At 46.6% G+C, this 14,582-nt stretch overlaps 2 protein-coding genes across 2 annotated transcripts in view; both read left to right on the top strand.

Annotated features, from left to right (window-relative positions):
- Positions 1-8,173, top strand: part of CAMTA1 (calmodulin binding transcription activator 1) — a 225,276-nt gene extending 217,103 nt beyond the window's left edge. Inside the window, exon 24 of the mRNA XM_084220356.1 lies at positions 4,667-8,173. Coding sequence (XP_084076482.1) covers positions 4,667-4,730 — 64 coding nt within the window. The 3' untranslated portion in view covers positions 4,731-8,173. The remainder of the gene's footprint in view (positions 1-4,666) is intronic.
- Positions 8,174-9,885: 1,712 nt separating this feature from the next.
- On the top strand, positions 9,886-14,562 carry VAMP3 (vesicle associated membrane protein 3). The gene is made up of 5 exons (XM_084220012.1): positions 9,886-10,124; positions 11,318-11,399; positions 12,579-12,737; positions 13,347-13,398; positions 14,135-14,562. Coding segments are annotated over exons 1-5 (315 nt in total). The 5' UTR covers positions 9,886-10,122; the 3' UTR covers positions 14,155-14,562.
- The last annotated feature ends 20 nt before the right edge of the window (positions 14,563-14,582 follow it).

Raw genomic sequence — 14,582 nt, 5'->3', positions numbered from 1 at the left:
AGCACCACTTACTCAAAGGATTTCTATTCTCAAGGGTCCTAATTTGTCCAAAATTCTTCCCTGGTCAACCTGTATTTTTTAACTGCAGTTGAAAATTTTGAGGGTTTATTACACTGAGTATTAATGAAGAAAGAGGAAATGCCAGTCCCTGCTATTGCTGTAATCAAATCAAGTGCCACTGAGTGAGGAACTCAAGAAGAGTTAAGGAAAGACTGGAAGGACTTCAAAGACACAGGAAAGGCTGCAGTGCAGGCTATCCAAGAAAGAATTGGTTGAAGACAATTATTTTTAGGTTCTCTTGACAAAGCATTTCAGATAAGGATTACCTTGGTGCATGCACTGGTTCTGGCACCTCCTGTTTACCATGGTTTGAGGAGGCAGCATGGGGTTCACAATAACACCTCAGAGCTTCCCCAGTGACACTCTGGCCATGGACTGGTTCCATTTTTGGTAACATTTGGAGGTATTTCAGTTGACTTGGCTGTGCCTGCTGCAGAGCCCATGGTGAGCAGGGCTGTCCTGTACCAGCTGCCAAGGAGAAGGAAGAAATTCCTGGCATCCCAGGGCTGGCTCTGGAGAGAGGAAAAGAGACTGAGAGCTGCAGACTGCAAGTTTCCATATCTACCAGGCAGTGTGTTAGTGGAATAAAGGACTCCCAATACCCACCTGCAGTGGGACACACACACTATTGCATTGAACACAGATATTAGTTAATAAAAAAAATATGGTAATTTAGTGAATTTGGGTGGTTATCATCTTGATGCCTAAGTGTGTACATGCTGTGGAATGCAGGGTTTGTTTTAAGTCATTCCATACTAAATAGCATCTTTCAGTAATGTACCTGTGGCAGATTTCAGTTTATACCTTTAGGGAAGTTCTGTACTGTTTTGTGTCTGTGTTTTTCAGCTGTAGTTATTACACCTGCATGTTAATGATGTAAATCCCACCTGACCAAGGAAAAGTGTTGCAAATGCAAAATGTTTGACTCTGTCCCACATGACATCCTTGTCTCTAAATTGGAGGGACATGGGTTTGAGGATGGAGCACTGGGTGGATGAAGAACTGGCTGCTTGGCCACGGGCAGAGAGCTGTGGTCAGTGGGTTATGGTCCACCTGATGAGTGGGGTCAGCAGTGGGGCTGACACTGTTCAACATCTTGGTCAGTGCCATGGGCAGGGGGATTGAGGGCACCCTCAGTGAGTTTGGGAGGGAAGGGATGGATCCAGAGGGACCTGCACAGGCTGGAGAGGTGGGACTGGGAACCTCAGGAACAGAGTAGAGTGCAAGGTCCTACACCTGGGTCTGGGCAGTCACACACACACAGACAGATTGGGTGGAGAAGTGATTGAAAACAGCCTCGTGGGTCATGGCTGATGAAAAACTCCCCATGAGCTGGCACTGAGTGCTCCCAGCCCAGAAACCAGTTGTGTCCTGGGCTGCATCCAGAGGAGCATGGCCAGCAGGGGAGGGAGGGAATTCTCCCCCTCTCCTCTGCTCTTGTCAGTCCTGCACACAGTTCTGGTGTCCCCAACGTAAGAAGGACATGGAACTGTTGGAGCAAGTCCAAAGGATGCTGTGAAGTTGATAAGAGAGGACTGGAGCACCTCCCCCACAAAGACAGGCTGAGAAAGTTGGGGCTGCTCAGCCTGGAGAAGAAAAGGTTGTGTGGAGACCCCACAGCACCTTCCAGTGTGTGGAGGATGCTACAGGGAGGCTGAAAAGGGAATTTTCATCCAGAACTGTAGTGATAGGGTGAGGAGTAACTGATACAAATTGAAAGAGGGGGATTTTAGTTTAGATATTAAGAAGAATTTTTTTTTTCTGTGAGGTTTATGAGACACTACAGTAAGTTACCCAGAGAAGCTGTGGCTGCCCCATCCCTGGAAGTGCTCAAGGCCTGGTTGGATATGGCCCTGAGCACCCTGGGGTAGGGGAAGGTGGTCCTGCCCATGGCAGGGGAGTTGGGGCTAGAAGATCTTTGAGGTCCCTTCCAACCCTTTACATTCTATGATTCTGTTTCTGAACCAGGACCTGTTTTAGTGCAAATGCTGAGTGCTGCAGTAATTAACTTCTGTTGGCATGTGTGTTCCAGGCAAACAGATGCAATAGTTGTGCACCAGTGCAGATATTGCATGCTGTAGGTTGAAGTTTGCAGCAAAGCATGTCTTGCATTCCTCCAGTGAAAGTGCTTTGTTAGTGTAGCCCTTGCATGTGAAGTGCTGAAGTAAGGAATAGCATGTCTCAGTGAAAGAGCCACCAGCTTATTTAATGTGCATGTTCTCAGTGAGAGATCTGTAATAACAGGTGAATTTTACATTACAGTACTGAAGTGCAACAGAAAACACTTGGAAGTTGCACTGCAAATCATGCATTAATTGATGGTACCTTAAACACAGCTAATCTAAGCTTTAAAAATTGTCCATTGCACAGAGGCACAACATCTTTTCTAGCACAGCACCAGGGATTCTGGCTCTCCTGCTTCTAAATGGTGCACTACTAGAAATACTAATTAAAAATTCAAAGGAGAGGCTGCTTTTCTGCACCAAGAAAATAAAAGTAGATGTACTGGAGATGAGTAACTTGCCATTTGTCGCTGTTTTGGCTTACTGTGTCAGCCCTCCTGTGTTGCCTGCAATGAGAAGGGGATCTGGCTGTACCCAGCATGAAGAACCCCAGTGAACTTAGAGCTCTTAGAGAACAAACTTAGAGGCTTGTTGCTGCCTTCTGTGCAGTGCTGAAGCCTCTTAATGTCAACAGGATTTTTATACACCAGCCTGTGCAGAGCCAAAATCTTGCTGAAGGAGATTTCCCTGTGAAGCTGTGGCAGTCAGGCTCAGCATGGCACTGTCCAGGCAGGAGCTGAGAGCCCCTGGTGCTGTTGGCTGCCTTGTCCCTTCCTCAGCCTGGGACCAGAGCTTGGCACCTGCTGGGCTTGGATTTCAGCAGTGTCAGTGCCCTTCAGACCCTGAACACACCCACTGTGTGCACTCGGCTGGCAGAGCCCTCTGTCTTTCCTTCCATACATGAAGGAAATTCTTTCATTCCAACAGTGGAATTAGGATAATTAACAAAGGACAAACCTGCAGACAGGTTAGTCTGATTTGACCCCTGTTGGCCACATTTCACAAATACTGAGAATGCATTTGAGGGCTGGAGCCTTTGAGTCAGCTAAAACAGAGGTAAAAGCAGCCAGCTCCTTTTTCACTGTGGTTCTGACTAATAGTACATGCAGAAAAATGAATAAATAAAATGGTGAGATGGAGGTGTATTTATAGAGATCAATTTATAGCCTTCATTCTATCCTTATATTAGCAGGCTGGTGCAAGAGCCAAAAGATGTGTGGGTGTAAGTCTATGCACAGTAGCTACAAACTGTCACTGCTGCTGCTCAGCTCTCCTGATGGGTTTTTTTACTTTTATTTACTTGGGCTTTGTTACATTCTTTCACTTGTAGCTGGTTGTCTTACACAGACTTGCATCTCTGACACTATTTTTTTGTGCTATACCTTTGTTACTTGTCCTTTCAAGTTTTTGCAGCATCACATGAGCACTTGAGCCTATACAGGCTTAACTAAATCACCTTTTGTTTTTTTGTTTTTTTTTTTTTTTCTTTTTTGCTGTAATCTGCTCCTTTTGCAGGGGACTTCCCCTTGCAGGAGCAGAGGGAAGACATGTGGAGGCAGGTGGCAAAGGGATCTCACTGCAGAGGAATTCCCTGTCAGTGGAGGCAGAGCCAGCCCCAAGCACAGCTGGGCACCTTTGGGGCAGCACAGGAATGCCTTTGTGTTTGGTCTGGCTCCTTTGCACTGCACACAGCCAGGCTCTCAGCCTGAGCAGAAGGTTTCCTGCTGCCCCAGCTCCAGTGCAGAGCTCTGTTTCACTTGATGGGATTGAAATTATTCCCTTCTTTTCACCCTTTAATTTAATTTTTAACTCTTTCAGCTTTCAGTGATGGTTTAGTTCTTGTTTTGGTGAGTTAGAGGAGGTAATTATGGCATGCATTTGGGAAAGTTGAGAACTGGCCACATCTAGGAGGAGTGACTTCCACCCTGTAGGTTCATCTCCCTTGGCACACAACATCCAGCATCCTGCACTGCTGGGACAACACAAAACATGCTGCCAACAGCATGATAAACACAGGGGCACAGCAGCTGGAAAACCCGAGAAACAAAGTGCCTTTCCTCACAGCCATACTGGTTCTTGTGCTTGTACATAAACACTTCCTTCTGTGAGGTTCTCTGTAAACACCAGGCTTCCTTTCCAAGCAGGACAGGCTGATTTTCCCCCCCTGTGCCTGAGCACTGTGTGGAGAAAAGGGTCAGCACTGAAGAGCCCCTTTGCTGTGAGAGCTGCAGGGTCAGGCAGGGACCAGCGGTGCAGGGAACCACGAGCACTCAGGCTGACACCAGAATGAAGCCCAGCTGGAGTTGCCAGTAGAGGGGAAAAGCAGTGGAACCAAGTGTGTCTCTCCAAAGGTGTTTGGGATCCCCAGTGGCCTGTTCTTGCACTTCCAGCTGTTTATGGTGTTGGGAAGGTGTTGCCTTCCTGTCGTGTCTCTGAGAGCCGCCTCTTCTGCACGGGAGGTTGGAGTGATGAATCCTTCTGATTGTTCTGTCTTGAAGAGATTTGTAGTAGAAGTGTTACATAGCTCCTCTTTGTTTTTTCAGAGTGAAAGAATTGAAAAAGGCCAAGGAACTTGAAGATACGCAGCAGCATCCCGTAGCAATGTGACATTGCTTTTCAGACTGTTTTCATTTTCTGTTTTTAGCAGAGACATGCAACAACAACAAAAATACCCACTGCAGTTCTGGAAATACCAGCTGCAGGATTTTAACAGTAATGTTTTGGTCATTGCATTTGCACTTTCATGGACAACTTTTAATTTGTTCAGCAAGACATCTTGGAACTCAATCTTCTGTTGGATCGTGGGGAAAACAAGACACCAGGAGGAAATCGTGAGTTGCTTCATTCTCCGAGGAGGAAGGAAGAAGCGATTAATTATCCTTTTCATATAGGGCTGTATTAAACAACATGTGGAACTGTACAAATATTATACCAAAAATATTGTTCAGAAAAGGTGGGAATGCACAAGCAACACAAGAATGCTGTTCCTGCACCTGTCAGTCATCTCCAAGAAACTGAAGCTTTGAGAGTCTCAGTGGAGGGGCTTAGATCAGTACATCTTTATTGGGTCCATGCATCCTCATTTCCTTCGCACTCCTGTCCTTTGTGTTTTATTTAAACCTCTACAGCACACTTAATGCAACTTTTTAAATCTGCAGGTTTTTAATACATCCCGTGGGAACTTACAGGAGGGGTTTGGTGTACGAGAGACACGGGTATTGCATGAGGAATGGAGAGAGCAGCTTAAGCAAGTTTTACACTTTTTTTTTTGTATTTTTACTAGAACCTGCAAACATATCAACTGTCATGTACTTTCTCTCATATTCAGCACTTTATTTTCTAGCCTTACCTTCATGTACTATTGTTTTCATTAAGTTCTCAAATAATTTGTAAAACATGTAGCTTTTTCTCTTATGTACTTGTCAAACCTCTTGTCATTTTGCAGAGTCACGTACATATGTTGCCTGGACATTTTATGCCACCTAAAGATCAGTGGTGCTGCATTCTGGCCAGTAAATTTCTTATTTTGGCTACTTCATCAAAATCTGGGCAGTTTCTGTATATATAGAAGGTAGAAATGGAAAATGAGAAAAAAATATTTGAAAGGGAATATATTGATTAATTACTAAATATTTTATTCACAAAGGGTCAATAACTTGGCAAGATAAAATTATTATTTGTATAGTTTTGTCTGAATGAACGAGAAGAGTGTGGATGTATTGTTTGTACATATTGTATATATTAAAGAGATATGTGCATGAACTCAAGAAAAAGAAATGAACAAAGCAAAGCATTAGTGGCTATGGTCTGTAAAATGAAACAAAAACTTTATTTCACTATAAGAAACTTTATTTTAAATGTTCTTTAGAAGAACATTTTTGCTAAAGCATGACTAAATGGCAAAAAAGAGCTACTGTATTTAGACTTAGGAAAAAAAAGGCAGAGCAACATTACTTTAAAAAAAAAAAAAAAAGAAAAAAAGGATATGTTTACATTTGATTTTGGCTACCAGGAGTTTGGTTCAGTTGGGTTTAATTTATGTATTCCTTCCTTCTTTTTTTTTACCCCCGTCTTTTTTTTTTTCTTTTTTCTTTTTTCTTTTTTTTGCCAATGGTGCCAAGTAATGTGAATGCTAATATTGCTTAAGAAAATTAAGTTACTTTTGCAAAGCAGATAATCATAAGAGTACAAAACCGTATCTAGCTTAACACCATACACTCACTCCAATAAAGAACACTTAGAATGAACATAAAATGAAAAAAAATAAATAAATAGTACGAAAGTAGAAAATATGTTTCACATTTTCATATCTCCTGCTGGAAGTCAGAAAATGTAATAAAAATTGCACAAAAAATTTTAAAAAATTAAGTAAAACTTAAAAAAAAAGATGCAAACTGATCCTGTAGGGGTGTCATGGTATATTGCTATTTCCACATAGTGAGGAGCCAAAGAAATTAGATTTTTTTTAAATTGAGCTACTAATTTAAAACTGTCACAGATTCTCAACAATGGGAACCAGTTCTGATCTTCATTACACAGGAATGTAAGGGAAGAAACTCCTGAAGTCCGTGTCATTACTTGTGGGTCACGTACATGTGTCTGAGATCAGAAACTGCTCCTGTCTGTTTGTCCTGCTCGTGGCAGTTTAAAATTTCTGAATGAACTTGTGTAAATTTGAGATTGTTAGTTTTGGAATAGTTGTTCTTGCTTGATCCCGGCCACCAACTGCAATGTTTAAACGCAAGGCTTGTTGTGAAGCCAAAAAATATTCACACATAGGAAGCTTTGAAACTGGTGTCTTTAAAAGAAGAGTAAAAACAAAGATTGTGGCAAAAAAAACTGGGGTCAGTGCTCTTGGTGCCTTTTCTATAATTGTACCTGTTTTTAATTACTTCTTTTCACTGCCAGCATTGAATTACAGTAGATGTGCTATAGCTCATTATCAGAATTCTCTTGTACATTTCTGAACTGCTGCTTTATGACCTGATTCAATTTTAAAAAAAGGGAAAAAAGCAAAACAAATGGCCTGGCTCTCACACTGTGCCTGTGGGCAGCCTCGTAGCCTGATTTACTGTCTGCAATTGGAACCTTAACCATTAAATTCTCCTCTCACGCCAAAACAGAACAGGAGACACTGAAGAATCTCCTTTGGAATGAATTGGAAATGCTCTGTATTAGTACTGGAAGAACTCTTGACATTTTGAAACTGAAATACTGCACCCATTAACCAATACGTGACAATATAGAATTGATCCGTTCCTAACAAGAGTAATGACCTCAGTGGAAATGTTTTAACTCCTTGTCTTTACAGAAAACCATTCAGTAATATACAGAGCTATTTCAAATTACTCTTCCAGATCCATGGGCCTGGTGGTGTATCTACTAACCTAGATCCTGCTTCAGCCAAACGTTTAAGGCTGTGCTGGCTGTGGAGCATGCAGGCAGTTCTGCAGCTCGGCTCCAGGACTCCTGGCATGCTTGGAGCCAGCCCAGCTCCCAAGTGCTTTGTTGTGTCGGGCAGAAACCCTTCAGTGTGTCACTGGGCAGGGGGCAGCTCTCCCCCCAGTGAAGTGATTCTTCGAACCCTCTTCTTGGTTGTGGAACTTAACATTTTCACCTAAGATAAGTAAGTGCAGCTTTCTAGGAAAAATTCAAATTCCCAAGTGCCAGGAGCCAGATCTTCTGTCTTCTGATAATAGAATCGCTCCTTTGTGAAACACATTCGACAGCAGTGATACTGTGTGAAAGAAATACAGAATATAACATGAACCCCCTCTCTGGTTGCACGCTTATGGCAGTTCCACACAATAGCTGGTGCCCAATGGGGGGTCCCCAAGACTTGCATGTAAAACTAGTATAGATGTCTTCTCTTTTGTAAGTTTTATTTTTGTAACTGTGCATGTAAAGCATCACTGAATCAATGGATCTGTTGAAGAACTCAGCTGCTGGAACCATGCAAAATGTTTTGAATTGCCCTTAAAATATGGAAAATGTTTTCTGAATGCTTTATATTCTTTCTGCTGTAAATTAAAAAAGAAAATTTCCCCATACAAAGTGTGTGCCTTCTTCTGAACACATCTCTTCTGAACACATCTCTTCCATCCTCCTTTGAGAGCAAAGTAGTCCTTTAGTCACTCTAAGGAACCACAGAAAAAAAAAGTTTCTGCTTTACATGACCTGCTTGTAAGAATATTGCATCTGATTTTTTGGGGGTTATGATGTGACAGTCCACAGCCTGCCCGTGAGCAGGTGCAGCCCCCAGAGCTTGGTTTGCAGTCCCTCTTCAGTGGGCAATCACTTCCAGGATTTTTTGTGAGGAACCATATAGAGCTGGTAGCAAAATGCTTAATCCTACATTGTACACAAAGCAGAGCCAAACGGCAGAATTCAAGAGGGCTGCTGATGCATAAACCTGAGAGGTCACATTTAATGATAAAATAACTGAGACACAAAAACTATTGCACTAATCAAATATGTTACTTATGAACTTATATGTTACTTATATGTTACTTATGTTACTTATGAACTGGTCCTCGAGAAGAATACTTGTTGAGAACAGACTACATGGCCAGCCCAGCAGGCAAAACCTGAAAGCAGGTTTAATAAATTAATCTGGTCTGTCAGAGACCATGTTAGTACCATCATGAGTAAGCTCTTCTGAAACCCAGCTCCACAACTGAATTTGAGATTTTCAATTACAGAGTTTCTTCTCGACTGCAGAGAAAGTTTAATTATGTTTCTCTTTTAGAATAAATCAGCATTTAACTCTCCAAATTGCTCCCATTTTTCCATCTTAAATGGCTGTGGCTGTTAATTGCTGGGTTCTTTCCCATCGAGGCAGGTTGACCCAGTCCTGAAGGAAAGCACCTCCTCCCTTATCCCCGGGGGCGCGGCGGGAGAGAGCTGGGAGACCAAACATCAGGGGAAAAAATGCCCGGGGTGAGATAAAGTTTAATAACGGGGAAAAAAGAAAAGATAACTCAGAGCACGTGGTGCAAAGGCCGCCAGTGCCTCCCTCCCACCGGAGGCCGATGTCCCCTGGCGGAGCAGCCCCGGGGCTCCTACGGGAGCGCTGCCAGCGGCACCGAGCCCCGGCGTGTGACCGGGGCTGCTCCGGTCACCGACAGCACCGGGACCGGGCAGCGAGAGCGGGGATCCCGCCGGGCGGCCCTGGAGCCGGGGCGGGGGACAAGGACAAAGACAAGGACAAGGAGAGGGACAAGGACAAGGAGAGGGACAAGGACAGGGACAAGGACAGCCCCGGTCCCCCTCGTGCGCTGCACGGACACGAGTGACAGCACCACGGAATGCTCGTGGCTGTGGCTGTGTGTCCGGGTGTGCGTGCCCACGTCTGTCTGTCCGTGTCTGTGTGTCCCTCAGTCTGTGTGTGTCCGTGTGTCAGTGCCCCTGTCACTGTGTGGCTGTGCGTCCGTGTCTGTCTGTCGGTATGGCCGTGTCCCCATGGCCGTGTCCCTGTGGGCGTGTGTGTCCATCCCCGTGTCTGTGTATCCGTGTGTCCGTGCCCCTATCACTGTGTGGCTGTGTGTCCATGTCTGTCTGTCCGTGTGTCCGTGCCCGGCCGCTCTCTCCGTTCCCGTTCCTGTTTCCGTCACCGCCCGGGGCGGGCGGGGCCGGCACAGCGCCCCCCAGCGGCCACAGCGCGGCCTGCGGGGGCACGGCCAAGGCCCGGCCCCGCCCCCGCCCCGGAGCCCCGCCCCCTCCACCCTGATCCGCCCGCCCTCGCCCATCGTCCCGGTCCCAATCCCGCCCCGGGCCCGGCCCTCGCCCATCGTCCCGGTCCCAATCCCGCTCCGAGCCCGTCTCCCCGGTCCCAATCCCGCCCCGGGCCCGCCCGTCGCCCATCGTCCCGGTCCCAATCCCGCCCTGAGCCCGCCCCGGGCCCCGCCCCGTGACTCGTCAGCGCGGGGCGCCGCTCGCAGTTCCCGCTGGACCCGCCCGGGCGCTGCCGCCGCGGCCCCGTTCTCGTCCCTCCGCCAGGATGTGAGTGCGGGGCGGGCGGGGGGATCTGGGAGCGGGGCGGGCCCGGCGGCGGGAGCAGGGCCCGGGCGGGTCCGCGGGCGGGGGTTCCGGGAGGCGCTGGGGACACCGCGGCGGCGGAGGCGAGGCCCGGCCCGGCCGTGCCTTGGGTCGCCCCGCCTGAGGCGCTGCTCGGGCCGGGACCGGGGCGCTGGCCCGGGCTGCGCAGGCCTGGCTGTCCCGCGGCCCCGGGCGCGCCGGAGAGCGGGGCCCGCCCTGCCGGGACAGCGCCTGCCGGGCACCGGGCGTTGCTCTGTTTGGAAGCTCGCAGGAAGCGCTGTCATTTCCGAGGCTGCTCACCTGGGACTGGCACTGAGGCGGCCCCGAAGGGTGGCGGCAGCGCTAAAACAGTGACACCGTGCTGTACAGGGCCGGCTCCGAGCCTTGCCCTGGCTCCCGCGATGTGCCTCTACTCATTATGTGCAAGTTAAAAGCCAGTGTGCAAATGTGTAAATACAGGAAACAGTCGGACTTGGCTGTTTGCAGTACCAGCATGAACTAAACAAGCCTCTGATGTGAAAGAAGTAAGAACATGGAAAAGGAAACTGAGTGCAGATAGTTCTAGAGATACCCATTAAAAACCTGGCACGTGGTGAAAAGGTAATGAGGAGTATGTACAGAAGCTCTTGTGTCCATTATAAAGATGCAGAGTGTTGTAGCTGGTAAAAACTCTGTTATGAATTCAAACCTGAACAAAGGTAAATTTTGTATTTTAAAAATACTTTTTCCTTCTGGTGCTTTCTCTTGCTCCGTATCAACCATTTCAAAAGAATAGAGAAGCATCGCTGTAAAATCACATAGTTATAATAAGTATTATGTTTTTGTATTTAATTTTTTGTAAACTACTGTTGCTTGAAACTTAGTACTTGTGTTCATATGGGAAAGAAAGAAAACCCCTGAGCCCAAGCTGCTCACTCTTTGAGGCCTCTGGAGCATTGTTGGAGCTGTCCTCTGCCTCATTGCAAAGCACTGCTGCCTCTTAGCACAGCAGGCAATTTTTGTTGGCAAAATGTTTGGGACACTGCATGACTTGCACCCACTGTTAGTTGTTTAAACACCATTTCTCCAGTAAGAAACTGCCCTGTGTATATTACAGGGATACAAGTTCCCAGTTTTCAGGACTGTCAGGTGTGTAATGATGCCTTTCTTTACTGCAGGTCGGCCAATGTCCCTGGGAGCTCAAACATGGCTGCTGGCAGCAACCGCCGGCTTCAGCAAACCCAGCACCAAGTAGATGAGGTAAAAGTCTGGTCTGATAGTAGTGTCATTCTCTTCCTGCAGGAAACCTGAAGGGAAAATATCCTAGAAGGGATATTTTTTTCCAAAGCAGTTTCCCCTTCATTATATGAATGGGAAGCAAAGAGAGGTTCCCAGTGTCCAGACATTAGCTGCAGTCTTGGTGCTTGAGGATTTGGCATAGGTAAAGACAAAACCCTTTTTTTACAGAGAACAAGCTTTTTTCTTATCAGTAGCCATGAGAGCTGGCTACCAAATGTGATTTTTTGGAATCCAAAAGCCAGGCTGGCTGGCAAGTATTTCTTGACATGGTTTACTATCATGTTTATATTCCTCAGCTCCTTCTGAAGCAAGTCAGGATTTATTTTCCAGCTTTGAAGGCATGCCAGCACTACTGACTGTGGAAACCCAGAGCTCTGGGAATATTTCTGTGTCTGCTCTGGGGTGCCCTGACCCCCAGGGCAGCACTGACTTTCACCCTCATTCATGGAGAAAGTTTCCCAGACTTCAGGATAGACTGGAATCCACAAAAGTGTGAAATAGATTATAGAGAGCAGTGCAGGTGGATCACTGGGTGAGAAATTGAGGGTTTGGGATTTTTAGTATGTTGTGGATGGGAGCAAGGTGGAGGGCACAGGGTGCTGTCCTGGGTTTCTTCTTCATGCTTCTTCTTCCTCCTTCTGCATGGGTTTGGGTGGCATTTTGTCATTGGGCAGAAAAGTCTGCATTGCAGCTCGATGGGATCAGTTATTGGGTTAAAAGGGAAAATAATCTGGGTGTCAGCTCTTAATTGGATAGTTTAGTGTTAAAAGCCCTTGTTCCAAGAGATTGTTGGCCATTTTCTGCCTCCTAATGAAAAGCTGCCAAGCTCACAGTAGTGAGACTGTTTCACTGATAAGAAATAATAAACACCTGAGTCTGAACATGAGCTACTGTCTCCAGTGCCTTCCATCCAGACCCAGAAAAACCAACTACTGGTACCCTCACAACTGACTTTTTAAAGTAGGGATTCAGGGCTTTTAGCCACGGGTGGATTTCGTAGTTTTCTTTAAGCTTATGGCTGCATAAAAGATAAAATAGCTCCTGCTTCTGAGAAAACATTGATTACCTTGTGGAGCTGTCTGCGGTCTGTGGCTGTGTTGCACTGTGTGGTCACTCACTGTAAGCCCTGAACTGCTGTAGGTTGTTGACATCATGAGGGTGAACGTGGACAAGGTTCTGGAGCGGGATCAGAAGCTGTCAGAGCTGGATGACCGAGCTGATGCCCTGCAAGCAGGCGCCTCCCAGTTCGAGACCAGCGCGGCCAAGCTGAAGAGGAAGTACTGGTGGAAGAACTGCAAGGTAACCTTGGCTTGTGTGCCTGCACTGGGCCTGGAGCACTGCCACAGTTTGTGTCTCAAAAGCGTTTAGCCAACGTTTTTTAAGTCACAGCATCTAGTTTTTAAAGCATGGCATTACTTTTTAAAGTAACAAGCAGCTGTGTTGCTGGCTGTGCTGCCCTAGGCAGGATCTTGTCTGATAATGGCCAGAGGGGAAGCGTGTCAGTAATCTGAGGCTTTGAGAAACAAGAAAAAAAGGCTAAAAATGCATAGCTTAATGAATGTGTGGGAAGTATTAGAAAGTGGAAGAAGCTCACTCAGACTCCTGTACTTGTAGCTGTTGCCAAAGGTTGGAATCATCTTTGGTGAGTAACAGAACAGCTTGTGCATTCACTTGGGACAGGCTTTATGTGGAGAAACCCATATTGCTCTGTGTGCCTGTGTGCATGGCCTGCCATCTCTGAGTGCTGTAGTGGATTGAGCTTGCTGACTGAAGAACCCTTGCTTGCCATGTTAGATCTGACAAACACTGCTGAAAGTGCCTTGCAGGGGCTGTTTTCCTGTACCCTGAGGGGCACTTGGTGCTGTTGCATGGTGTGTAGTAAGTGTTGTATGTCTTTTTTTTTCACAGATGTGGGCAATATTGATAGGTGTTGTTGTCATTATCATCATCATCATTATTGGTAAGTTTGACCCAAATGGGGATTTCTCCTAGATTTGGAATGGATAGTGTTAATTTGCTGACTGGTACAGTTTAAGCAAAGGCAGGATACTCAGATGGAAGTATAACCAAGATGAATTTGAAATAGCAGTGATGGATTTAACAGTAATTGCATGCAGTAAGTGGCAAACTGTGATAACGTGGGAGCCCCAGTACTGGAATCTCAACCACAAGTGAGTGACAAAGGTGAAAGTGAAAATAGCAAGGGCTTGGAAACCAGAAACAGACCTGGGTTTATTTTACCTCTGCGGAAGTGTAACATGAGATTCCACACACACTGTCCTTGTCTGTTATCATCTGCCTTGGCTTCCTGCTTTTTTGTGGCAGTTAAGATTGCACTGCTGTACTAGGGAGCCTCTGAGAAGAGGTTTGGCTGCTGGTGAAATGAGACTAGCTTTGGGTTAGGATAGAGAGCCAGGTATGGAATGGTTCAGTGTTTGAGTGCTCATGTAATTGCCAAGGGTTTAAGGGGATACAAAGTTTTTAAGTTGTGCTGTAACAGTAGCAAGCACAGCAGAGACACAGTCCTGGTGTGCAAGCACAAGGGAAAAATACAACTAGGAAAACCAACACGGTCAAAGTCTTAGATTCAAGGGATTTAAGTGGGATTTATCTCTATTATCTTAAATTCTTAAAAGGCAGGATTGTTATGGTGAGGGGCTGAAGGACATCATCCAGCCTTTTTCTTCTCTTTGTAGTCTGGAGTGTGTATTCATGAATTACAAGAAGAAACTCAATTCAACTGAAGGTGCCTTTGGGAATCTACTTCAGCCTCTCCACTTCAAACCTGCTGCCTTCTCAGCCCGTTTACTGCTGTTTAAAGCAAACCTATTTTGATTATCGAGATGTTAACTAACTTTACTGGTGGCCTTAAGACACTCCTGTCATTAATTACTAACCAGCACAGCTCGCGGTGCCTCAATGGCCCGGCCCGGGCCCCGCCCCGTTCGGCCCCGCCCCTCGCCCCGACCACGCCCAGGGGCGTGGCCGGAGCCGCACGTGGCGGCGGGGCATGCGCGCGCACGGGGGCCGCGTGCGGCGCCGCGTGAGGGGCGGGGCGCTGCCTCCGCCCGCGCGGGCCCCGCCCCCCGCGCGCGGTCTCCTCCAATAAAGCGGCTCCGACTCCGCCTCCGCCTCCTCCTCTGT

Source organism: Fringilla coelebs (genome assembly GCF_963513975.1).
Source record: "Fringilla coelebs genome assembly, chromosome: 22".
Taxonomy (NCBI): domain Eukaryota; kingdom Metazoa; phylum Chordata; class Aves; order Passeriformes; family Fringillidae; genus Fringilla; species Fringilla coelebs.
Note: the sequence above shows the minus strand (reverse complement) of the source record. Positions and strands in the feature narration are given on the sequence as shown.